Source organism: Emydura macquarii, unplaced genomic scaffold, assembly GCF_026122565.2.
Source record: "Emydura macquarii macquarii isolate MOO-44397 ecotype Brisbane River unplaced genomic scaffold, CSIRO-AGI_Emac_v2 contig_3062, whole genome shotgun sequence".
In the NCBI taxonomy this organism is placed as follows: Eukaryota; Metazoa; Chordata; order Testudines; family Chelidae; genus Emydura; species Emydura macquarii.
In genome coordinates, this window is record NW_027133199.1 from 6,541,803 (window position 1) to 6,569,371 (window position 27,569).

Here is a 27,569-nt window from a genome sequence, read left to right on the forward strand (position 1 = left end):
ATGGTCAGCTGGCTTCTATATTCATCTCAAGGATATTTCCAGACCCGGAGACAGTCCCTCTTATCCCTTACAAGTCTGGCTCTTGAGAGGCCTAACTCTTGTTCATAAGCCTGCTGCCACTTCTAGGGCCTAGCTCTTGCCATACTAAGCTGACCTCGCATTACAGTATTCTTCCGCTCCTTACACAAGTTCAGTCTATTCATCTTTGCAAAGAACCTGGAAATCCTAAAATGGAAGGTGCTGTAGTAGTATATGCTCAATCTTGCGTGGGTGCACAACAATGAGGAGAGGGAACCAAAGGAGCATATGGTCAGTCTGTGAAATATTGGGCCACTCAGGGTATGTCTACACAGCAAAGAAAAACCCGTGTCTGGCCCGTGCCAGTCGGCTTGGGCTTGCAGGGCTTGGGCTGTGGAGCTGTTTCATTGCTATGTAGGCTTCTGGGTCTGGGCTGGTGCCTGAGCTCTGGGACCCTAAGATTTTATAGAGAGACTCCAGCCTGAGACTAGAAGTCTACACAACAGTGAAACAGCCCTGCAGCTCGAGCCCTGCAAGCCCAAGTTAGCAGGCACAGGCCAGCCATGGGTCTTTCTTTGCTATGTAGACATATCCAAAGAATACCGCAGGTTAACCCCTGTTTTGGCTTTAGCCTCTCTGAAAGAGGATGAGGAGAAATAGGGAGAAAGGTGGCTGCAACCTCCATGTTCCTTCCATAACAACTAGCAGAGCTGACATTTTTGGAGGGAGCAATCACTGCATAAGTGTTGTTCTCCCCCTTCCACACATGCCGGCACGTGCCTGCCTATGAAACAACTCCTCCTGGAACTCCCATGTACCAGAGCTTATGGCTGCAAACCACCATGGAGTCCCATATAATCTAGGATTCATTTCACTTCTGCATTTCACCTTTCACATGGGTGATGCTTGAACACCTTGGGCTTTTAGTCCAAGGTAACTATTTATCTGGCAAATAAATATTTGATTCTAACTTTAAAATCACCTGAAGCAGTTATTTGACACATACTTTTTAGACTTCAAGTAATAGTTTTACCCTTTCTTCATAAGAAAGCGATTTTAATTAATAATTAGAGTAATTACTGATGGGAATAGTATGTTAGAAAATGTTCTGATGTGTCTGATCTAAAATGTATTTCATTCATCTATTTAAAGTGTATGAATCTAAGAAAATCAAATTATTTTTATACTAACCCTTTTTAGAGATCTTTTTATTGTATTCCTCTTTAGCATATATACCCTGATTGTATTGATTTTTATATTGAGTTCCTTTGTCTGCAAAATAGTCAACATAAATAAATGAAAAGATGCATGAATACACAGATACCTAGGTATCTATCCTGCATTTGAATGAAATTTTGTGATTCATGCTTTGGTATTCCTTTTATCTGACCATATAAATTAAAGTAATTGTTATGTAAGAAGTTAAATGTAATATTCATTTGATATCCATTGCACTAATGGAAACTGAGCCTACACCACAAGTTTCACATTCTTCCATCTATAATCTCATTATGGTTCTGTAGTGACATTTTTTTTTTAACCCAATCAAATATTGCCTATTGGCTCTATTTTTAATGAGCAGTACTTGAATACCTGTTTTCCAAAATATGTCAAGTGATGTGATTTGACTAATTATGAACACACTGTGACTAAGAATTAACAAAATGAAGTTAATTGTTACTATCTGTGGTTTTTACATAGCACCTATCACACGATAGTGCTTCACTGTAATATTTCTTTCATTAACAAAGCTCTACTGGTTCTTCAGGAAAGTAAAATACCATTTCTTCTTTTCAGGGCTTAGCTATTGAACGACTTGGACGTAGACCTCTTCTTATTGGAGGTTTTGGTTTGATGGTCATCTTCTTTGCGATACTTACAGTATCCTTGACTTTACAGGTACAGTATATTCATTACATAACCATTTTATTTCATTTTTTTATTTTAAATGTGAGGTATATTTTACTTCTTGGCTTCATCTTCCTTCTGTGGGCTATTCCAACTTTTCATTAAGTTTATATGATAGAACTTCAAATCCCCATTTCAGAATTGGCTATCTTCTGCTTAATTATAAACTTAATTATTTCAAAGTATGATTGTTAGTCACAATGTGTTCTAAAAGATTATCTCATTCATTTCTTGCCAAGTGAGCATTTCATGCATGCAGATCTGAGAGGATAAGCTTGCCCATGTTTGAGAAATGCTATATTGAACTCTTCATACTTTTGCTATAAAACAGTGTGTATCTTCTTGAAATTTCTTGCTTTCTCTATTAGCCTTCTGTTTATTGGTGGTTCTTTTTTAAAGGGAAAAAGGTTAAATTCAAACAAAAGACTCCCAGAGGAGAAAACATTCCAGTGCGACTTTGAAATTCAGTTCAGCTATTTTGACTCAAAAGGTGAAGATTCATTATTTGTTGGAAGGCAGCACTTGGCTTGAAGATGCAGGGTTAGCATTTACTTCACAAGTGATAATGTCAAATGGTCAGAAGAAGGTTATTAAATTGTAACACTGAAAGGAAATCAGTTTAATGTCTGCCTTGTTTATCCTGTGGTTACATGCATACTCATGTACAGCTTTCTTTTGTTCCTCGGGCCTGAAAAGTAGACTTCTGACAGGTTGGAACAGCTGGTTTTTGGTGATCTTTCTGTAGTTGTTCTTCCGCTGGCTATGTCAAGATCTCTATGTCTTTGATAAAGCAGCTAAAATGAGCCTCACCATTTATCTGACTGTCGGGTCTTATTTCTTTGGTTGAATTGATATGAAGGGAGCCACTGAGGGTAAGTCTACACCGCAAACCAAGGTGTAATTATACTGTGGGTAGGTATACCTGATATAGCTAGCATCTAGCTAGGCTTCGGTGCAGGTTAGCTACCTCAGTACAATCCCACCGGGGACCCAGGTGCATACTCGGGTTGTTGTCCTATGCCAGGGTCCAAGCCACTGTGTCTTCACTGTTAATGTTACCTGCGCTAGCTAGCTTATGGCTAGCACAGCTATGCCCACTCGCACTATAATTATACCTTTGTAGTGTGGACTTGTCCTCAGAGTCAATCTGAATAGCATGTGAACATAATAAAGCCATAGCAAGAACTAGTGGCTGGAGACTGAAGCCAGACAAATTCAAATTGGAAATAAGGCACAAATTTTTAATAGTGTGGGTGATTAACCAGTGGAACAAAGTACCAAGGGAAGCAGTGGATTCTCCATCTCTTGATGTCTTCAAAAGACTGGGTTCCTTTCTGGAGGCTATGCTTTAGCCAAAGACAAGTTATTGGGCTCAGTACAAGGGAAAATGGATGGAATTTAAGGGCCTGTATTGTACAGGTCAGACTAGAAGATCTAATGGTGCCTTCTGGCTTTAAACTCTACAAATCTGTGAACTATCTGAATAGCACTTACTATATTGTCAACTGTATGATGCAATAAAACTGTGCTTTACAGACTAGGTCATAAAACCAAGGCTGTTAGGGCAATTATAAGACACATGTTTCCATAAGATATAAGGTTGCAAGTTTTGTTAAGAACTGAATGAAAAGTAGGCTTTTCCAAATCCTGTAATAAATAATGTGACATGTTTAAACTAATTGATTTACTATTGTAAATCTGTGATGCTCCATTGACTGTAGGTTAGATTTCAGTGAAGCTACGTCAGTTTACTGGTCTGTTATGCATTAGGTATTAGATATAAGTAGGATGCAAACAGCCTTGAACTCAGAGGAAAATTGTATCTGGTTCTGAATTTGCACCTGTCTCTGGAGTTGAGAACTTTAGATTTGTGTTTGGATTCAAACTTTGGAGCTTGAGGTCATCTCTCATAAATATACAACTCTATGTATGCACACTAATGCCAAGGAGATCCTTCACATTTTATCACATTTTGTTAATTAGTGAGTAAGTGAATAAACAAGTTAAAAAAACAAACAAACCAGTATAGTTCTTTTCTGTTTGAACATGTACTTTAATTATTTATATTCACAAGTATACTTATGATGATACTTCAGAATACTCTAAGTAGTATATCTTTATATTTTGTAAAAGCAACAAAGATTTAGTAATATGCAGTCTCACTGTAACCTTCTGCTATTAAAACTTTTCTGAGAAATAAAATGAGATCGCAGGATTGTGGGGGAAAATCGAGATTTTATTATTCAGATAGTATTTGAACTAGAAGAAAAAGTCATATCAGTTAGAGATCCTGTTGAATCAAACGTTACCTTCCTTTAAGCTCTTCTTTTTAATCTTAGTCAATTCCTTTTGATTACTTTTTACCTGTGTTGCTGTTGTTTCACTAAATCACATACTCTATATTAGAAATAGAAATATGGAACTTTGGAAGAATTCACTGCAAACTGGAGATATAAATTCCAGCTCAAGGAAATGTACCCACAGTAGATCTGATTAAGCTAAAGTGTTAAAGTCAAGTGTAGCTGCAGCAGCACGAGTGGCTTTTTGCCTTGAGCTACCCATGCAAGATGCTAGTTAGGTACCCTGGGCACCTAGCCCTTCTCACCACGCACATTGCTGAGTCTATATTATATTTTTAGCACATTAGCTTGATCAAAGCTAATGCAGATACATCTCCTCAAGCTAGAATTGACACTTCCAGCTCAAAGTGTAGACATACACAAAGACTTATAAAACCATGTAAAATCTATGGGCTTTATCCTGTGGCTGTCCTTTTCCATACAAAAGTTTCCTTGACTGCAGAATCAGACCCATTGGGTTGTTTGTCTACAATTTCAGGATGTGGTCGAATATCCCAACCTGCCTGACCACAACTACTGTATATTGTTGTAAGCTCAGTACCTCCTTGCCCCATTGAGAGCCATGTATGGTCTTCAGTACATCCTTCACACACATTAGCTTTGTCATTTAAAAAAGCAGCCACTCAAACCTTCATTAATATGGCAGAGACATCTGGGAAAAGTGACTAAGCAGAACTTGTGCAACACAAGGAAAGTCTCTCACAGCTTGACTGAATTGCAGAATAAGAAGTTATGAGCTTTGAATATTCATGGTTTCTTCAATTCAGCAGACCTGATATTTCACTGATAGATTCAAAATTTTAGTTTTAATACAAATTGTCTAATAAATATTTCAGGAATACTGATTTCTAAGAAAAACTCTTGGCATAAACCCTTGTCTATGGAAAGAATGTAAAGAACATTTTGTATTTCATGTGATGTCTTATTATTCACTATGCATTTGACATAAGTAATGTTAGTGTGGGTTTTTGTTGTTTTTTTCCAGAATCATACATACTGGCTCCCCTATCTCAGTATATTTTGCATTCTTGCAATAATTGCATCATTTTGCATTGGCCCAGGTAAGTACTTTTTTTTCATGTTTCTGTATGTCATTTCTCCATGCACCAAACACTAAAACATGCACATTGAAGAGACACTACATTAGACTTTGCTATGTGTGTGTGGCAGGGGTTTTGTGTGTGCCTCGTATAGGAAGATGATCAAAAAGGTTAGTCTCTTGTTAATGATGCTTCTGGTTCCCCATTGCATGTCAATTCTATATTGACTGCACAAATTTGAATCTGATGCCCTTCGATGAGTATTTTGATAGTCTGTCAATAATGACATCTCACTCATTCTCAGTGTACCTGTGTGATTTCTGACAAGATTATTAGGCTTGTTCATGGCAACAGATACAACTTTATGTATTGTGTGGTGGTCTTAATTTCCAGTCTTTATTACAATGAACTCTTGTACTCATTGGATCAGGGGTTTGGGTAGAAGTATTAAGAAACACTGACACATAATGGGTTAGATTTGGAACCCAGTTACATCAGTGTAACTTTGGAACAACTCTGTTGATTTAAACAATGTTATTCCAGAATTACATCAATTTAATTGAGAACAGAATCTGGGCATATGAATTAGCAAATAGCTCATTTTGATAGTGTTTGTTTGCATGTACAGAAAGAGGAATTTAACCAGAGCATAATTCATGTACGATATGTGGTGCCAAAACTAAGTTGTTTTTTTCCAAAGATTCTGTAATAAACTGTTCTTCACAAAAGGAGGGGGGAGGAATGAACTGCTTTTGTGGTTTTCCTTCATGTATGTTCTATTATAAATCTGAAAACAAGATTTCTGCCTCCATCAGTTCTGCCATTGTTTCATCCAACATTTTTTTTCTCATTTCTTTTTAATGAAGCTGAAATTTAATGTGATTCTTTTGATTCACTTCCTTGCTTGTACATCATCATCGTCGTCGTCATCATCACTATTGTTACTTAGGCCACTTTTGTCTTTGGTGATAGTGTTTATTATTTAACTACAGTAGAACCTCAGAGTTATGAACTGACTGGTCAACCATACCTCATTTGGAACTAGAAGTACACAATCAGGCAGCAGCAGAAACAAAAGAAAAATTTAAGAAAAGCAAATACAGTACAGTAAAGTGTTAAACATAATCTACTAAAAATAAAGGGAAAGTTTAAAAAAAGATTTGACAAGCTAAGGAAACTGTTTCTGTGCTTGTTTCATTTAAACTGAGATGGTTAAAAGAAGCATTTTTCTTCTGCATAGTTAAGTTTCAAAGCTGTATTAAGTCAATGTTCAGTTGTGAACTTCTGAAAGAACAACAATAACGTTTTGTTCAGAGTTACAAATATTTCAGAGTTACGAACAGCCTCCATTCCCAAGATGTTTGTAACTCTGAGGTTCTACTGTACTACTGTCAAAACAGCCAGCAAAGGCAGCATATTTTTTTTGCAGATCCTCTAATAAAATAGGGTTAATCTGTAATATTTAACCCCACCCCTACCGCTCCGAGTGAGGGGTGTTGCATAGCCATGATACTCCAAAAGAAAACCAGGAAGCTATGACACTGACTCACAAGTTCCTCCCCCATTTCCTCAGGCTCCTGAGGGAAGCAGTCTGTCACTAATCTATGCCAGTCCCCTTCCATGCTCGCTAAACTTCACTGGCTGGGGCCAAACTAACTTGAACAAACTGAAAATTTCCTCCCCTTGTCCACCTATCTGTGTGGGAGCCAGGGAGTAGAAGCCTCGTGAAGTCTGCTCTTTCCACCCACACCCAGCTCTGGCACTAAAATCCGTGATGCAAATAGTTTTGCAACCCCCTTGTGCTTTTGTAAGGACAGGTTTCAATTCTGCCCAAGTTCCTGACGTTTAAAACAAAATTCTCATCAACAGATTGCTGGATTTAAAAAAAAAAAAAAGCATTTTGAAATCAGAGCTAGTTCTCTACCAGATAGTCTTGAGAGGTCAAGTGCTAACTTTAAACTTCTTGCCAATTTCCCTTTTAAATACACAGAAACTCCTATAAGTCCGAACACTTGTAACCTCTACTTTTTTTCCTTCCAAAAAGCCCCATAGAAACAAATTTGCAGAGTAATTTGGTCCAACCCTAAAAGATATTTCACCAGTTTTCAAAACTTCAAATGTACATCACAGTTCAAACATTTAAAATAAATCCTCCACGTTTTTCTCTTGTTCTTTTTCTTTTCCCCTTTCTTTTTCTCTGTTCTTTGTGATGGATTCTATTTTTGTTCACTTAGCTTTTATCCCTTCATTGCTGCCAGTCAAGATTTTCTAATGCATTTTGCACTTGTATTGAGGCAATACATCTATAGATGTGCAAGACTGAAACCTCTTCTGTTCATTATCAGAGACTGCTTCCTACAGAAAATATTTAAAATTATGGCACTATTCTTGCTGTTGCGTTCTGTTTCTGTTTTTAAAAGCAGAAATCATGATATTGTGTTTGCTGTACAACTGACCATTCCCATATAGTCAAATACTTTAATTACTGGTAAAGACATGGTGACTGTGATACATGCTGTTGACACATGATACAATAATCTAAGACTATTCCAATTTTATAAATGTTATATGTATCTTTATGGGCTACGGATTGTGTTCCTGACTCAATGGGTGTGCTAAAATGTTTCCTCAGGAACTAAAATCACTGGGGGATCATTAATGCACATCCCTAAGGCAGGTAATAAGTCAGGAGAAGTTTCATCCCCTGGGGGAAATTACATATACTGTTTTGATGTGATTCAAAAGGCCAGGCAAATAAAGAACTGAAAGCCATCTAAAGTGACCACCCTGACTGAGAAGCGAGGTTATTGTCCCACTTGATCCAAGAACTGACATGAAACTTTGATCAAGAATGACAGGATATGAAATATTTTGTAACCTGCCAGAGTCTCCATGTGGAGGTTGGGTGACTCCTGCTAAGCTAAACATGCATATAAGCTATTTGTTTGTGTGAACTATTTTCTCTGAAGTGGTTTTGTTCTGAACTGATAATACTTTGCTTCATGAGAACTGGCTGGTCATTGGTTAATTCTGTCATTGCTCCTGAGAGAACAAGACAGCAGGTGCTGAACTAAAGTCAGACCTGCGGAGATAATCACAGTGAATTGCAGGAGTTTGCAGCTTAAACCCCCAGTCTGTAGGGAATGAATTGGCGGATCCCGCCCCAAGAAATATGATGTTGCCATTGAAGTCATTGGCAGCAGTTCAGCTGACTTTAATGAGGCCAGATATACCCACAGTGAAACTGCCCCTATTATCAGTTACCTTTTAGTCTATCTGGGCAGGCCCAGAATTTTTGTACTGCAGTACTTTGGTGTCTCTGTCAGGGACCATTTTTCTTTCAGAAATGGAAACTAGCTTCCATTATTAGCCATATTTCATAATAAAAGAAAACCGAGCATATATTGTTAACCTAAGAAAGGCATTACTGAAAAATAGAACATCCATATCTGTCCATGTCACAAGACAGAGGCATAACTCTGACATTTTTAATGCAATTATCCGATCTACTTTGAGAAAGAAAAATGAGGTTGCAGTTCTAATAATGAGGTTTCTGTTCTAATAACTTAGGCTTGAGTGTGCCCTGAAGTACAGCACTGAGCAAAGCTGGCACATAAGCTGTGGGAGGGATTGTGCCACAGCCAATTCCCTCCCTGATTTCCCTCTGTATAGTTGGGGGTGGTGGGAAATAGCAGTTTGCTGCCAGTTTATACCGACGGTAAGTTATGGCACCCCTGCTCTGGCATGTCTGTGCAGCTGGCCACTGTATTAGAAAATAGAGCTCAGGGTCCCTGATCCCATCCTCTTAGTCTATGACGTGGGTAAGCAAGCATGAGGCAGTGCATTCTTTTATCTCTGCTTGCCCAGATCTGAGTCTGGGTAGCCTTTGCGAAGGTGGACTGGAGATTCCAACTCCCTTTACTATCCTGCTTTAGCCCTTAATAGTTTAAATCCAACTCTACTGCTTGCTGTGTACCAAAGTCATCCCTGGTTTAAGTGTACGTGATTCCCATTAACTTCAGTGGCAGTTGTACATGCTTTTGTGACATCGAATCTATACCTGTTTGTCTAAACAGGAAGAAAACAACACAGATGTCCTGATTGTACAGCCCATATACTGAGTGGATCCTAACTCTGTGAGTAGTCTCATTGAAATCAGCTGGACTATTCACTGAGTAAGGTACTATTCTGTGGCAGTGAGGATAGCCCAGTCAAGTCCTGAAGAGTTTTCAGTTTGCAGTTTTATTTTAAAATGGAGTCAGCCATGGTCTCTGTATTCTGTCCATGGAAGCAGGAAGTTTCTTCACATAATTTAAAGCTTAGAGCAATTAAACAGCAGGACACTGTTATACTACAAAATATTTGCTTAGTCATATGTCGCATTGCCCTGAGCTATTTGATCAAACTGCATAATGAAAGAACCTGTGATGGGGCAGCTTCCTGTCCTCTGTTGTGCTATCGCACAAGGAAGAAAGGCTTATAAAGAGAAAGCTTCTTCTCCACACGTAAGGAACAGTGTTTAACTATTAAAATAGAGGGTCCAAGCTACAGGGATGATGCACACACATGGTCTAGTGGCTAGGAATGGTTGTCCAGCCCTAGACTGTTAGCACATATACTAATGTCAGCAGCAGGCACTAGCTAGGGGTGGATGATGCTTATTGTCAAAGCAACAGGAAAGGGGAACTCACTGCATGTCTACTCTGGCCCATCCAATGGAATCCTGTGCTGGCTGGCAGCATTTCTGAAGCATGGGCACATCTGAAAGTGACTATGTTCACCCTGCAGTACCAGCCAGGTAAGGATTTACCCCATAATGCATTTTTGCAAGGGGATCCGTTTTGATTTTCATGACCTCTCTAGTCCTGTATTTCCTGTTTTCTGAGTATAAAATCTGTTGTCATATTGCATTAGTGTCCCTTTTATATGAGATCCTTTTTAGTGTCTGTAGATTTGATGATGTCATAAAGAGAGGATTGTGGCTTCAGGTAGAGAATAAATAAGCAGGAGGAGCAGATGAATTCCATGAAAACAGAGAATCTGCCTTTATGCATATGTCGTTTTTTTTTTTTGTTTTTTTTTTTTAAATGGAGAAGAAAACAATAAGAGATGGATACAGAATTGCTTTTTAATAGAAAGTTTTTCCATAAGGCCTGAGCAAGTGTATAAATGAAAGAATAATTCCCTCCAATAAAATGAGATGAAAGTGTTACACAGTAATTCCAGCACAAATATAATTTCAGTCTACTATATTTGCAATGCCTTTCAGTTGCATAACACTCCATACAGTCATTCTGTTAGTTGTTGGTATTATTATTACCATAGAGCCTATGAGCCCTAGCCATGGACCAGGATCTCACTATGCTAGGTGGTGTTCTATCCCATTATTGTGTTCCTGCTTCAGTAATATTCAACAGTGGGTATGTCTATACTGATTTTGCTGCCTCAGGCTCCATGGATCAACGCAGCGGGATCTATTGAATGGCCAGTGGAGACCTGGTCAGTTGATCCTGGAAGTGCTCTCCATTCGACGCAGTAACTCCACCCCCTGGAAAAGAGTAATGCTGTATTGACCAGAGGGCATTTCCCGTCAGCACAGGGCAGTGAAGACGCAGTGGTAAGGGAGCATACTTAAGTCAACGGGAGATACAAATTCTACAGCACATAGCTTGCGTATCTCCCGTCGCCCCAACATGGCACTGTAGACCAGGCCAGTTGTCTCCTGCACACTCTTTGTTCCTGCCCCAGTGAGACAGTGTTTCATTTTCAGTTATTAATTACTCATGTACAATTACATGCCAAATTACTTTAGTTCATTTTACATGAACAGACAAGACATCTAATTATTTTACAGTGGAACCAAAAAAATCAGTGAATTGGGTTGGATTAAATTTTAGTCCATCTAAAGAGACCTTATTAGATGAGTTGAGATGGGGCTTACAGACAGGAAACATTCATTAACCACAGGTCACAATTTAATTAATTGATCTATGAAGACAGAGGAACAAGCCATACAGTAGATTAGTGTAATTAAGTAAAGACCTAAATATAGTCAGTTTTGCAGAAACTTGAGCAATAATGCATAACTGGATGTTTCCTTAGAGTGTTCTGCCTCTGGGGCTTAATGAGTTCAGTGGGACTATTTCTGTGAGTTAGGCGAGCAAAATTTTACCCAGGAAATTCCAAAAAGTTCATAAAGATTTTATACTCCAATCATGCAACTCTTACTCACACAAAAAATCTAAATGGGTAGTCCCATTGGCTCTGGTGGAACAACTCATGTGAGTAAAGAATTACAGGATTGGGCCCCTAAATATTTACTAGCCACTGGTCAAATGGCTGCTTCAACATCAAAATCCAGCAGTTTGAAGTTATATTCTCTTAACTTAGAATTCTAAGGGAAATTTATATTTTTGGATCTTTGTGGGTAAAAGTAATAATGTACAGTAGTAACTATATGTCAACTTAAATTTACTACTCTGATATGTTATTGACTAGTGGATCAAATTCTTTTTTCAGTTATCTATGCAATGCCGCTGAAGGGAAACAATGTGTATAATTGATTGATTATGCAAATAGGAAGACTGTTGTGATCACTGGAAATCATAGAATCATAAAAAATTAGGGTTGGAAGGGACCTCAGGAGGTCATCTAGTCCCAAAGCAGGACCAACCTTAAATCATCCCAGCCAGGGCTTTGTCAAGCTGCACCTTAAAAACCTCTAAGGATGGAGATTCCGCCACCTCCCTAGGTAACCCATTCCAGTGCGTCACCATCCCCCTAGTGAAAAAGCTTTTCCTAATAGCCAACCTAGACCTCCCCAACTGCAACTTGAGACCATTTCTCCTAGTTCTGTCATCTACTACCACTGAAAACAACCTATCTCCATCCTTCCTGGAACCACCTTTCAGGTAGTTAAAGGCTGCTATCAAATCCCCCCTCATTTTTCTCTTCTGCAGTCTAAACAAGCCTAGTTCCCTCAGCCTCTCCTCATAAGTCATGTGCTCCAGCCCCCAATCTATTTTTGTTCCCCTCTGCTGGACTCTCTCCAATTTGTCCACATCCTTTTCGTAGTGGGGGGCCAAAACGTGGACACAATACTAATGTGGCCTCAACCAGTGCCGAACAGAGGGAAATAATCACTTCCCTCGATCTGCTGGCAGTGCTCCTACTAATGCAGCCCAATATTCCGTTAGCCTTCTTGACAATAAGGGCACACTGTTGACTCATCCATCTTCTTGTCCACTGTAACCTCCAGTCGGTCCCCAGTCTGTAACAGTGCATGGGATTCTTCCATCCCAAATGCAGGACTCTGCACTTGTCCTTGTTGAACCTCATCAGATATCTTTTGGCCCAATCCTCCAATTTGTCTAAGTCATTGGGGGTATAAGGGCTCTCCTCTTTATTCTGGAGGTCCCATGCTGCCAATTTTCTTCCCCGTTCTTTAGTCTCCCATGCACTGCCCTCTCTGATTCCTCCACATGCTGTGCTTGCAGTAACAAATCGTGACTTCTATCCAGAAAGTCTTCATTTTCTCTGATGCAACGCATGGTTGATAGTTGGGTCTCTAGCCCTGAACCTTTTATTCCAATATGGAGACCAGCTTGCACTTCATACAGATGAATTCACTTCTATCCTCTGAAAGAAAGACAAATATGGCACATCCTGTGCAAGTCACAACAGCTGATCGCTCACTATCCATATTATCTTTCCTCTAAGAGCCTCTTCAGATGCTATATTTATTGCTCTCCAAAGCCTGAAAGGGAAATCCCTGTGTGGGCTCTCATAGACTCAAAGGTCAGAAGGGACCATTACGATCATCTAGTCTGACCGCCTGCACAATGCAGGCCACAAAATCTCACCCATCCACTCCTGTAATAGATCCCTAACCTATGACTGAGTTATTAAAGTCCTCAAATCATGGCTTAAAGACTTTAAGGTACAGAGAATCCACCAGCAAGTGAGCCATGCCCCATGCTATAGAGGAAGGCAAAAAGCCCCCAGAACCTTTGCCAATCTGCCATGGGGGAAAATGCCTTCCTGACCCCAAATACGGCAATCACTTAAACCCTGAGCATGTGGGCAAGACTCACCAGCCAGACACCCAAGAAAGAATTCTCTGTAATAACTCAGAACCTCCTCCACTTAACATCCCTTCACAGGCCATTTCGCATATTTACCACCAGTAGTCAAATATCAGTCAATTGCCAAACTAGGCTGTCCCATCATACCATCCCCTACATAAATTTATCAAGCTTAGTTTTGAAGCCAGCTAGGATTTTTGTCCCCACTGCTCCCCTTGGAAGGCTGTTCCAGAACTTCACTCCCCTGATGGTTAGAAACTTTCATCTAAATTTCAAGTCTAAACTTCCTGATAGCCAGTTTATATCCATTTGCTCTTGTGTCCACACTGGTGCTGAACTTAAATAATTCCTCTCCATCCCTGATATTTATCCCTCTGATGTATTTATAGAGAACAATCATATCTCCCCTCAGCCTTCTTTTGATTAGGCTAAATAAGCCAAGCTCTTTGAGTCTCCTCCCATAAGGCAGGTTTTCCATTCTGCGGATCATCCTAGTAGCCCTTCTCTGCACCTGTTCCAGTTTGAATTCATCTTTCTTAGGCATGGGGGACCAGAACTGCACACAGTATTCCAGATGAGGTCTCACCAGTGCCTTGCATAATGGTACTAACACCTCCTTATCTCTACTGGAAATACCTTGTCTGATGTATCCAAGGACCACATTAGCTTTTTTTCACAGCCATATCACATTGGCTGCTCATGGTCATCCTGTGATCAACCAATACGCCCAGGTCCTTCTCCTCCTCTGTCACTTCCAACTGATGCGTCCCCAGCTTATAGCAAAAATTCTTATTAGTCCCTAAATGCATGACCTTGCACTTTCCACTATTAAATTTCATCCTATTTGTATTACTCCGGTTTACAAGGTCATCCAGATCTTCCTGTATGATATCCCCATCTTTCTCTGTATTGGCAATATCTCCCAACTTTGTATCATCTGCAAACTTTATAAGCACATTCCCACTTTTTGTGCCAAGGTCAGTAATAAAAAGGTTAAATAAGATTGGTCCCAAGACGGATCCTTGAGGAACTCCACTAGTAACCTCCCTCCAGCCAGACAGTTCACCTTTCAGTATGACCCGTTGTAGTCTTCCCTTTAACCAGTTCCTTATCCACCTTCCAATTTTCATACTAATCCCCATATTTTCCAATTTAACTAATTCCCCATGTGGAACCATATCAAATGCCTTACTGAAATCTAGGTAAATTAGATCCACTGCATTCCCTTTGTCTAAAAAATCTGTTATCTTCTCAAAAAAGGAGATCAGGTTAGTCTGGCACGATCTACCTTTTGTAAAACCATGTTGTATTTTTTCCCAATTACTGTTAACCTCAGTCTCCTTAACTACTTTCTCTTTCAACATTTTTTCCAAGTCCTTGCATACTACTGAGGTCAAACTATCAGGCCTGTAGTTACCTGGATCACTTTTTTTCCCTTTCTTAAAAATAGGAACCATGTTAGCAATTCTCCAGTCTTATGGTACAACCCCTGAGTTTACAGATTCATTAAAAATCCTTGCTAATGGATTTACAATTTCATGTGCTAGTTCCTTTAATATTCTTGGATGGAGATTATCCACATCCCTTCCCTCAGTTTAGTCTCATTAAGCTGTTTGAGTTTGGCTTCTACCTCGGATGTGGTAATTTCTACCTCCATATCCTCATTCCCATTAGCCACCCTACCACTTGGGGATCCAAGCTCACCATTAGCCTCATTAAAAACAGAGGCAAAGTATTTGTTTAGATATTGGACCATGCCTATATTATCCTTAACCTCCACCCCATCCTCACTGCTTAGTGGTCCCACTTCTTCTTTCTTTGTTTTCTTCCTATTTATATGACTATAGAACCTTTTACTATTGGTTTTAATTCCCTTTGCAAGGTCCAACTCTACTTGGCTTTTGGCCTTTCTCACTTTTTCTCAACATGTTCTGACCTCCAAGAGGTAGCTTTCCTTGCTGATCACTCCCATCTTCCACTACTTGTAGGTTTTCTGCTTTCTCTTAATCACGTGTCAGAGATGCTTGCTCATCCAGCTTGGTCTACAACTCTTGCCTATTAATTTTTTCCCCTTCCTTGGGATACTGGCTTCAGATAGTTCCTGCAACTTTGACTTGAAGTAATTTCAAGCCCCCTCCACCTTTAGTTCTTTAGTGCAGTCCACTTCCCCAACTAATTCCCTTAATTTTTTAAAGTTAGCCCTTTTGAAGTCTAAGACCCTAGTCACAGATCTATTTTTGTTTATTCTTCCATTTAGTTTGAACTGAATTAGCTCATGGTCACTCGAACCAAGGTTGTCCCCTACAAACTGTTCTTCTATGAGGTCCTCGCTACTCACCAGATCTAAAATGGCATCCCCTTTTGTTGGTCCAGTAACTATTTGGTGAAGGAATCAGTCAGCTCTCACATCCAGGAAAATCTGGCCCTATTATTACTACTAGCACTTATCCTCCAGCCTATATCTGGGAAGTTAAAGTCTCCCATAATCACACAGTTCCCAGTAGTATTTACTTCGTTAAAAGCCTTAAAGAGGTCTCTCTCCATATCCAGATCAGATCCTGGTGGTCTGTAGCACACCCCAAGCACTATCCCAGAGGAAGCTCTAATAGTTTTCTTCCCCAATGTGATTTTTACCAAGACAGATTATGTCTTATCAATTCCATCACCTCTAAATTCTTTAGTCTATCTCATCATTGATATACAATGCTACTCCACCACCTTTGTCTTTATATGTCTTTCCTAAACAGCACATACCCTTCAATACTTGTACATCAGTCGTGACTACTATTCTACTATGTTTCTGTTATCCCTATCATATCTGGTTTCACTTTCTCTACCAGTAGCTCTAGTTACTCCATCTTGTTACCCAGGCTCCTCGCATTGGTATACAAACATCTTAATTTTTGCTGTTTGGCTTCGCTCATGTTGCTTACCTGATTTGGCACCGTCATTTTACTGCCAATATTGCCTATTAGACTGGTATCTACACTATCCTTCCTCTTAATGTCCATTCTGCTCCCCACTGCTGTGTCCTTTCTTACTTCATTTTCCTCCCTTTCAATGCTAAAATCAGGCATGGAGATTACCTGGGTATCTCCCCCAACTCCCTAGTTTAAAGCTCTCTTAATCAGTTGTGCCAGCCTCCATCCAAGAAGTGCATTTCCTTCCCTACTCAGGTTGAGTCCATCCCAAGAGAACAGTCCTCTGTCCATAGATGCCTCCCAGTGACCATACATCCCAAAACCCTCCTTTTAGCACCACTGCCTGAGCCATCTGTTGATCATCAGAATCTTGTCATGTCTTTGTTGTCCTCCTCTAGGGACAAGCAGAATCCCCCTGAAGATCACCTGAGCCTTGATTTCCTTAAGAGTCTTCCCCAGCCTGGCATAGTCTTCTTTGATACGTTCCAGTGAGAATCTATCTGTATCATTTCTACCCATATGAAGGAATCAGTGGATTCTTTCCCTCTCCCATTAGGATCCTCTTCAGCCTCAGGTCTACATTCCGTGTTTTAGCACCTGGCAGACAGCACACCCTTCTGTTCTCTGGATCAGGTCTGGCTACAGACCTGTCTGTTTTTCTCAGGAGGAAGTCCCCAGTCATGTAGACCTGCCTTTTCCTGGTGACGATGCGATTCTCCAGCCTATCCCCTGTTCTTTCTGGCTGCAAGTCATCGTGTCTACTACTCTCCTTTGCAATCCTCTGCAAGCATTCCTGTATCCTCCTGGCCCTCTTATTTGGTGGTATCTCCATTGGCTCATCCACTCTTTGTATAGGACTATCTGCTCTTCTCTTCTTCCTTGTCCTCCCACCTTCAGTAACCACCTGCTGTGCCCCTTCTTCATTTTCCAACTCTGCAAACCTGTTTCTGAACTCTCTCTTTCACTAGCCCCTCTTTTCCTCTGCTGGGTTCTCGGAGTTGCATGCTTCCACTGTCCACTTTCCTCACCCAGCATTCTCCCCTCGGAGTTCATTGGTCCTGCTTCCATCTGCAGGTCTGGGTTTTTCCCTTCAGCCTCCTCATTTCTTTGCTCCATCATCTGCTCAAACCCCCTTCTAAACTCAACCAGAGTTTCCTCCTGCATCTCCAACCCTCGAATCTTCTCTTCCATCAGCTCAATGAGACGGCACTTCATACAGGCAAAGCTCTTTTGAGGTACCCCCTCCAGGATCATGTACATACTGCAGCTTCCACATCTAGTTATCTTCATTGTCTCTTCCACTGCTTGAGTGACTACCACTACTACCTCTGTATCTGTCATAGCTTTTCCCCCTACTTCCTGTCAGTAAGAGACACAAAAACAAAAACAAAAAAACCCAAAACGACCCTCAACAAGCATCCCAACAATACCAGAACACCACACACTCCCTCCCGAAACTCTCCCTGCAAACTCCCACTCAAACTCCCTGTTTTCAGTTCTGTTTACTGACTCCTGTGCCGCTGCTGTAGTGTAACCAACAAGAGTCACATTAATGTTAATAAATGTCTGGTATGGTCATGGTGAGGAGAGTAGTTGTAGTTCTGTGATGATCGTTAGGCAGAAATAGTCCAATTTCACACTTACATTATTTATATTACAGTAATGCCCTATATATTGTAATGCACAAAGGATTCTTTCTCCAAGAATCAGGCAGCATAAACAATACTGAAGAAGTTTATTCACGATACCGGGAAGTCTGATAAATCAGCTTCAACTTCATGATATTACAGTGGTCAATTATATACTCTTTCTTATCGATTACATAGTATGTTTTAAATTCTTTATCTATTAATTTACAAATACAGACATTGTCCCATCCGGAGAGGACAACAGTGATAATGTTCGTTACATAAATGCAGAGACACTTTTAATCACTTTACTTACATCAAGGATGCTAGGGTTACAGTCGGTGGGGGGTAGAGAAGAGGAAGAAGGGGGGGGATCTTTACAGATAAGTGGAAGACAGACAAAAATTCTAAAAGCAAATGTGCTGTTCTTATTGGAATTAAAATCACTAAGAGGACATCTGGCTACCTGAGTCATCGGATGTTTACACTAGCCATTGTCCTTGAGGATTAGCCATTTACATGAGTTTCGATGTACAGCTTGCTAGCTGAACACAATCTCAAGCCTTACAATAATAATTTATCTGGACAGGTCTGAAAATTATTTTTAATTTTTTCTGTTTTTCATAAATCTGTATGAATGTTTTTCCCCAGGAAAATGAACAATGATATTGAACTATGATTTAATAAAAATATGTGATTGTTGTTAGTTGGGGTTGGCCCTGCTTTGAGCAGGGGCTTGGACTATGACCTCCTGAGGTCCCTTCCAACTCTAATCTTTTGTGATTCTATGATTCACCTTATGTGGAAGGCTGAGTGTCGCCTATATTTGCCAAACTGGGACTGATATAGTGACATAAATCAGATCCCAAAATTCTAATTAACTACCTTTGTAGTTAATTGGAGCTTTCCTGTTGACTTCAACAAGAGTTATATGTGGCTTCTATTGGGTCTAGAGATACAGAACTTTGGCCGGGATAAATCCAGCATAGCTTCATTGACTTCAGTGGAACTATGCTCTTTTATCCCAGCTGAGGATACAGCCCAGTGTGTAGAAATTGGCACTTTGAGAAAATAAATTAATGTAGCTTCCTGTTTAATAATATTCCATTTTCGAACATAGTATTTTCTATCCTGTTATAACATCTGATGATTTCTTGATAGCTGTCCCGGTAGTGTGCTGTCCATCACTTTCAGAAAAGCATATGGCAGAGTCCCATCTGCTCCTCGCCAGCTAGGATCAGCTGTCACTTACAGACTGGTTTTTATTTTTGTTTTTTTTTTCCCTCTTTCTGCATGCAAGTTTGCAGATGTGTGCCAGGCAGAAATCCTAAGCATTGAAACTGTAATGTTAACTGCAGGAATACTGAGGAATAGGTGATTGTTGATATCCCTCTGCTTACAACAAAAAGACTGACCAAACAAAAAGCTAAAATGTATTTCTTAATGTTTTCCAATGACATTATATCAAAAAGTGCCTTTAGGTTCTAAATGACCACAGTCTGGGGTTCAACAGTAGCTTGTGAACTTAAAACAGAAAAATATCCTTTGAAAAATAACGGATTCTTCTATAGATTGGGGGGGAAAATGCTGCTTCTAAGCACTTATTTCTTTTCAATCTTTTCTAGTTATCATATGTAGCTAACAGTAGCTGGTTGCAAGATTATTTCTCGCTAAGGAAACACAAGTTAGTAAGTAGCTTTAAAGAGCAGCCCACACAAGAAGCAGGAGCTGCAGGAAGTCATTGACCCTTGCTCACACATTTCAGCTGGAATATATGATACGTTTGATCTAAATAAGTGTCATGTGATTAAAAAAAATAGACACAGAAGACCCAGGGGATTGGTTCTGATGAGTCAAAAACAAAACAAAACAGAAAACAAATTGTGGTGCTGTTTTGGGGCATCCAAAACCATAGATCAGCGTGACCCCACTGCCTCATGAGAGAGTTGCTGGTGCTGAACTGCATGACAGCTCCTTATCACTGAAGTCTGTTAGCCACCCCAGACAAATTTCTCAGGACTCTGCCAGCCCTTTGCCTTGCAGACAACACTTGGTGCACCCCAGTTTCTAGGCCACCTGGAAGAGTGTTTCCTTGGGATATCCAGCCTGTCACTGGAGATAGCCAACTTGGTAATTTTTGACAATCTCCAAAGAGACAACATCCCACACTTGACTTAATATTACTGCCCTGGGATCTACTTATGATAAAACAAAGAGAAGTTTATTACCAAAGACAGAGTTTTAAGTGATACTGAGTAAGGGTAGTAGAAACTGAATTGGTTACAAATAAAACAAAAGCATAACACATTCCAAGAGAGTAAACATAACTTTAGCCAGCTACAATCCTTTGGCTAAAGCAGTTTTCTCACCCACAGTTTTTCTGAATAGCTTGCTGATTCTTCAGATAGATGCAACCATGTATTCCACTTAAGGGTGTGCATGCCCAGCACACCGGAGCTGGAAAATTTTGCCTAGCAGTACCAATAGGAGGCGGCACTCGGTGCCTCGCGCGCATAGCCCCTCCCCAACTATATGAGGTGGCACCAGCTCCAACCCCTCAGTTCCTTCTTACCAACCATGGCTGGAGTCGAAACTCTGTTTGGTTCCTAACCTTACAATCTCACTATTGCTTAGTGACTTTTTCTAGTTGTATATAGTTAATTAGTACCCTTAGTATAGAGTTAGTGAGTTAGCTTTGGTGTAAGTATTTCCCTGTTTAAACATTGTCTGTCATGTGGGGGAGCAATCTCAAGCAATGATCCCCACACGCCATACTTGCTGTTCTTAGGCAAAGCCCACATCAAGGAATGGTGTTCCATTGGCAAATCATTCACAAAATGAACTCAGATGGCCAGGGGTCTTCAATTAAAGCAGCACCTGCTCCAACAGGCCATGCAGCACTGAGGCCTCCACTGGATCAGAGGTCACCCTCGGGTTCTGAGAGTGCTGCCATTTCCCATTCTAGAGCTGGTGCCTCGCCAAAGAGATGGAGGAGCCATTCCCCATCAAGTGTGCTGAGGAAAAGGTTGCATAAAACTGATGGAGGTCGCTTCAGGTCATGTGGGGACTCATCTGCCTCCTCCAGAGGAGCACGGACTGGCACAGTGTCAATGCCAGCATGCAGGGTGGGGCAGGTCCTGTCAACCACTCCCAGATACCATGCCGGAATGTCAGAGACCCCATACCCTCAACTCCAGTTCCAGGCCCAGGGCATCCATTGAGTCTGGTACCGATGAGGGTGATGTCGGCACCAGCTGTTTCCACTCTGGTGGCAGATGATGGCAATGGATCTCCGCTGCCTTTCTGTCCCAGCCTCTCCCTTGGTCCAGGACTTTGCCATGGCTGCATCATTTATAGCCCCTGGGCTGGTCAGGCTGTTGAACCTGTAGGTCTGTCAGCACCAGACCACGAGGTTTCCTTTCCACTATCTGTAAAAGTGGGGCCAGTGCGAGGCTCAGCACAAGGGATCTGTTTGGCACCAGGAATTTCTTGGGCACCCGTGCTATTGGCGTTCCCAAGGTTACCATGGCAGCAGTCATCTCACTCCACTTTGGACACACTGTCGGTCACTGTGGTACCACTGCTGACTTTAGGGTTGACATCACTTCTGGCACCAGAAACGATGAAGGTATGCTCAGTGCTGGCAGTACTGTTTCAACCATTGGTGCCAATTCCCTCTTCCTTCCGGGCTATGGATGAATCAAACCGGTTGCTTGCTCCCTCAGGACTGGCTCCACCTTTATGTCCTGAAGCATCCTGGTAGGGATCTTTCTTCTTTTGCTGTCCATCACCTGACCCACATCGGGGGTCGTTCATGGGTCCCTATTGGCATTAGGAATGTGTCTCATCTCATGGTCAGGACGGGGCACTGGTGCCTACTGGCCACCAATACTCTATCCATACCAGTGGCCTCCATGGAATCCATGGGATGCTTCTCTGCCGGAGTGGTGCCACTTCTCATTTCACTCTAAGACGAGATTACTGGGCAGGTCTATGGCAGTGAACATTGATCTGCCGCAGGCCCAGGGACTGGTTAACTTTCCCCTCACAGAACCTCCAGAGTCATCCCATCCAGGTCCACCAGTCCTAGAGCAGGATCCGGTTCTGGCACAGTTAACTGCTTCATCTTCATCCCCGGACAGTTCCACGGTGCCAGGCTCTTCCTCCTGTTCAGTGCTGGAGGATTTCAAGGCACACCAGGACCTTTTGTGGTATGTGGCTTCTTCCCTGGGAATTTTAGTGGCGCTCCTGCAGGGTAATACACACAAATTGTTGGCTATCCTTTGACACAATTCTCTAAGGACAAAGTGACTTTGAGGACACATCCAACCTTTTTGGTTTTTATCTGTTTCATTTGAACCGGGTGGTGTATTTTCCTGTGTTCTTTCCTAAATTACATTCATCTCTGGAGGAGCAGTGTCTCATTACAGTAGAAGTCAGGCGATGCCTAGCCTTCTATCTGGAGAGGACTAACCTGTTCAGTGCTTTACCTTGCTTGTTTGTGTCATATGGAGATCGTGTGAAAGGGCAAGCGGTCTTTTCACAGATGATCTCTCAATGGATGACATCCTGCATCAAGTGGAATATTCCACCTATGTGGACTACATGGCAGCATCTACTTGAAGAAAAAGAAAAGGTTATTTACTGCAACTGATTCTTCGAGAGTGACTCAGACTTGTATTCCGTGACCCACCCTCTGTCCCTTTTGCATAGGAGTTTAGTCTCTGGGCAGGTACTGCTAGGCAAAATTCTCCAGCTCCAGCACACTGGGAATGCATGCACCTAAGTAGAATACATGTCTGCATCACATCTTGAAGAACTACAGTTACAGTATGTAACCATTTCTTTTCAACCAAATCAGGACCCAGATTTTCATGATTCCCCTACGCCCTATCACGGGTCTCCTCAGTAAATGGATAACAAAATGTCTTTTTGCTTCTACATGCATTTCCCCAAAACTCATTGTTTTGACCTCAGAGACAAGACAGCCCCTCCTGTAGCTTTAGTCTGGTGTCTTCCCATGCTGAATTCACATCCCCTCATCAACCTGTTTTTCCTGTTGACATAATGTGCAAATGGGGCTTTCTTTGTGTTGGCTTATCTTGCTTACTTTACATTAGAGATCTAGGCAGAGAGGTAAATTAACATTTCTTTGCTTAGGAAAAACTTGTTTATCAACCCTGCCTGGTTACATAGTTTGAAGATATTTTTAGTCTATACATACAAACTTCTTGTATGACAACCATACATACATCTTGCAATGCTTAGGATGACCAGCATGATATATGCTTTTATTTGATAAATACTATGACAGCAATGTGTTAGGTGTAATGAGTTTGTCAGATCTAATAGGAGTTGCTGTTACATGACAGTGAACCCTTTGCCAGTTGGCATGGAGGGTCTCATAGGATCACACAAATTAAAGAAGAAGTGCCAAGAGAACATTTAAAAAAAAAAACCACTCTCAAACCTCTGAGCATTTGGGTTAAGTGCCACAGGCATGGAAGAAATTGTATTGACTTTTGTTAAAATTGTTTTTGTAATGCAGGTGAATACTATGCAACACTTTGGAAATGTAGGATTACTGATATATTGGTCTAGCTATGTGGAGAAATGTTTTCATTCCTTTAACCTTTTCTTTCTTTGATTACAACCACTAAAGACAAATCAAATTAGACACAAAAATAGGCCCTGATTCTGCAGTTAGGTCTGCTTAGGAGTGGACCCTTTTGGGAATATACATGGACAAAGGATACCACCATATAGATGCAACTGCAAGATCTTGGGCTTCAGTCATTAAAACCATATTAAAAACTGACTTTAACAAGAAATTCTAAGTTAGGACTCTTCTTCCAACCTCAACTCATCCTCCCTATGTAGTTGTAACACAGACTACAGACTATAAGACCATTGGTTGATATTTAGATACGTATTTTCCAATGAAAATGAATGGAAGATATGGGTCTAATTCTCTTTGTCTTCTCTGAGGATTTCAAACCAGTGTGCATCCTTCAAACCACTATACTATTTAGAATCTAGATGGTAGATTAAAGATGGAATTCAAGTGTTTTAACTCTCAATATATTTTCCCTTTAAAGTAGAAACAGAATTATTTAAACTTTTTATTAGCATTACCTTCAGTAAACGTCAACACATACAATTTCATTTATTTTCATTTAATTTAAAGCATCTATTCATGGCTGTAGACATTTGTACATCAATTAAAATGCACAAAATAATAAAAATTGTTAAATACAAATATATGTCAATACTATAAACATAAAAAACAAACTCCACAATAAACAATATCTCGCCACCTGCCCATCCTCGTTCCCCAGCCACTCAGAAAAAGGATGGGCTTTGCAGTATTTCTGGAAGGCTAACAAATCTAAGCTCTCTTGCACTAAGGAGATGTCACAGATAATGCCTGGCCATTTGGCCCCCTCCTGATTAAACTGGGGAAATGGGGATGGTACTGTTGCCTGATCATAACTGAGGTAGTATCACAGTAGGGACCTGTGATGTTTCCCTTTTGCAATCTGGACTGGTGAATCGCTGTGTCACCCCAATCCCCCAGTCCTGGAGCCTGTCTTACTCTGCTTTGCTATGTGAGCTCCCACTCCTGGGCAGATCATGCACAGCCTCCAGCAAGCAAGTTGCTCCCAATTGAGTGAGCGAGTGCTCCTGGCAAGTCATTCTTTAGATCATGCAGCAGAATGACCCCAGCTAATATCCCCCAGTCCCAGATGCAACCCTAGGAACTTCCATCTTACAGTGTTCATTGCTGCCCACTGGAAGCTGATAATCAATGTCTTTGTTAAATTGACAAACTGATATGCATGAGCTTTGTCTCTTCAGATGGAATCTTTAACACACCTTGAACGAAATGCATTGTTTTAGATAAAACAAACAAATTTATTAAGTACAGAAAGATTTTAAGTGATTATAAGTCAGAGGAAAACAAGTCAGATTTGATCAAGAGAAAACAAAAAGCAAAATGCATTCTAAACTAGGTTTAACACTTTCAGCAACCTTACAAATGTAAGATGTACAGATTATCACGACAGACTGGCTAGTCTGCCTTCAGCCAGGCTCTTCCCCTGTGATCAGCACTTCAGTTGATTGGCAGTGTTTGTAGATGGAGGTGGGAGAGAGAGAGAGAGAGATTGCAAAATCTCTCTCCTTTTAAAAATGTTCCTTCTCCCTTCTGGGGCTTTGCGCCCCCCCTCCACCCCCACCTCCCTACAGACTCAGGTGACAAACAATGTCCATGTATGCTTCCCTCTGCCCTGAGTCACTGAGGTCCTTTGAGGATTCGTTTGTTGACATCTAGGCCAGTCCTTGGTCCTAGAATGTTGAGCTGGATTGTTCTATGCAAGCCCTATTGAGGTACAAACTGCCTTTCTGCTCAGAGTCTTGCTTGGATATGTTTTAAGTCATGAGACACATCTTTGGGCATATCACATAGCGAAGACTCATAACTATACAACATTGCAACAAGTATATTACTATGACAACAAAGTTCAGTACCTCATGAGCATTCTAGAAACTCCTTACATATTATATTTTGCATTAAACACTACACAATTACACTATAAGGGTGTTCATGGACGGTGCAGTGTATCACAGGACCTCATCCCACTAAGGTCTAAAATATAAACTCTGGTATAGGACCTTGTTATTTGTTAAAGTGCGTCTGCCTGGCCCCAGTCCAGCAAACCACTTAAGCACATGCTTAACATTTAAGCATCCAAGTAATTCCTTTGAGGTTAATCACATGCTTAAAGTTAAGCATGTGCTTAAATGTTCTGCAGCATTGGGGCCTGGAAGAGGTAGTTAATCAAGGAACCAAGTCCTACCCCAAGGCCTCCCAACACCTAGAATTAGAAAGGTACAGCCATATAATGAATTATTTCAACTGAGTTTCATTTGTATTGGTTATTACACTTAGAAGTTTTCTACTCTGTATGTAGAGTTCAAAATCTTTGTTTTAATCCCCTCTGTGTCTGAGATGTTAGGAATAGTGACACAATTCTCTATTTTTTGCAAACTTTGAAACAGACTCTACACAAGAAATTTTACACACATTCCCCTCTCACCTCTACCCTAACCTCCAAGACATCAAGCAAGTTGTTTATTAATAGTATTAGGTTATCAATACTGTTCTGATTGATCAAGGAAAACCTGGTGGATCAGATGCATGATGTTTATTAGTGCAACTAAAAAACTAATTAATTGAGGCTTCTAATGAAATTAAAAACAGGACATGGGACCTCGTCATGTATCTCTAGACATGCTGTGAGATTTTGAGATGTTCTGAAACTTCACATCACACACACACTCTCATTATCGCTGAATTTACCTACATTGTGTAAAGGACATTATTGGTGTTACTGGTTCAGATGCTCTTTTGTTTATATTTTATTTTTAATTAAAAAAGGAATTTGAAATTTTGGTGGGCTACATTTTCCCCTGACATTAGATACGGCTAGTATTTTGCTGTGGTTTCTCCTGTGTATCTTATTCCATGATTAATCTATAGTGTATTTTTAGTCTCATTTTGTCTGTTCACATGGAGAGATTGTTCCAGAGAGTGTTATTTGCTAACTTGGTAAACTTTTATTAAGAGTTGGAACATACCTTCTAGAAGAAGGTTTTGGCTGCATTTCTCCAGCTCAGGTGGTGGGGGTGAAGATATGGCCAGTCTAGTCCCTGGTGTAAATCAGACCAGTAAAGTTAGTGCTCTAACTTACTCCAGTTAACTGTGGCCCCAAAAAACTGTTCCTACAGCCAGGGATCATGAGATAGCCAAGGTTTCTTCCTACTTATGCCCCTTGCTTAGTACACCAGCTACAGGGAGGGAGATGCTGTTACTCAATGATCACTTGAGCTACAAAAATCCTCCAATGGCTGGCTAAGCCAACTTTAAGACAACTTTGTGCCAGCAGAGCAGCCGAAAGCAACTTCAGCATAGGAGCGGATCTGTACTTATTTTCTTGCATAATTTTTTTTCAATACATTAATATTCCACAGGGCTAGGACACTAAAGGTCCAGAAAAAAAATTGACCTCTGATTAATTGATCAGAAGGCAAAGATACTGTATGTATTCATGAGTTCAGTGGAAACAATGTTTGAGTAGAGCTGGTTAGAACATTTCCAACTAAATGAAATTTAAACTGATTATGTTGTTCTGCTGAAGCTAGAATGTTTCACAAAGAAGTGTTAGTTATGACTAATTTTTGTCGGGAAGATGTGACAGAGAGAGAGAGAGAGAGACTTCCTGAATACAAAAAATCCAATTTAGATACGAAAATGGATATTTTGACACACATTCCATTTTCACAAAAACATTGGAAAGATTTTGTTTTCTCTCATTGCAGAAGGAAATTAAATGTCGAAAGTTGCTAAGAAACAGAATTGTCATCCTGCGGCCAGCTCTAGTGCTTGCTCTGGCTAATTATTTGAATATTAAATCTAATTAGCTAACGTAATTCCAAACCTCAATATTGTTAGCCCATGAGAAGGTAAGCAATAGGCAGTATGGCTTTAAGTATGGCCTCAAGGATTGTGTCTACAAGGAACTACGCACACAATTCAACGTTTGCAATC

The 27,569-nt window shown here is 40.6% G+C and overlaps 1 protein-coding gene across 4 annotated transcripts in view; it reads left to right on the forward strand.

Annotated features, from left to right (window-relative positions):
- SLC2A9 (solute carrier family 2 member 9) overlaps nt 1-27,569 on the forward strand; it is a 222,903-nt gene that overhangs the window by 135,675 nt on the left and 59,659 nt on the right. For 3 of the 4 annotated variants that reach the window (XM_067530346.1, XM_067530347.1, XM_067530348.1), the window contains 2 exons: nt 1,816-1,917; nt 5,272-5,347. The exons of the other annotated variant lie outside the window; for it this stretch is intronic. In XM_067530346.1, the coding sequence (XP_067386447.1) occupies nt 1,816-1,917; nt 5,272-5,347 (178 nt within the window). The remainder of the gene's footprint in view (nt 1-1,815; nt 1,918-5,271; nt 5,348-27,569) is intronic. 4 annotated transcript variants of the gene reach the window in all.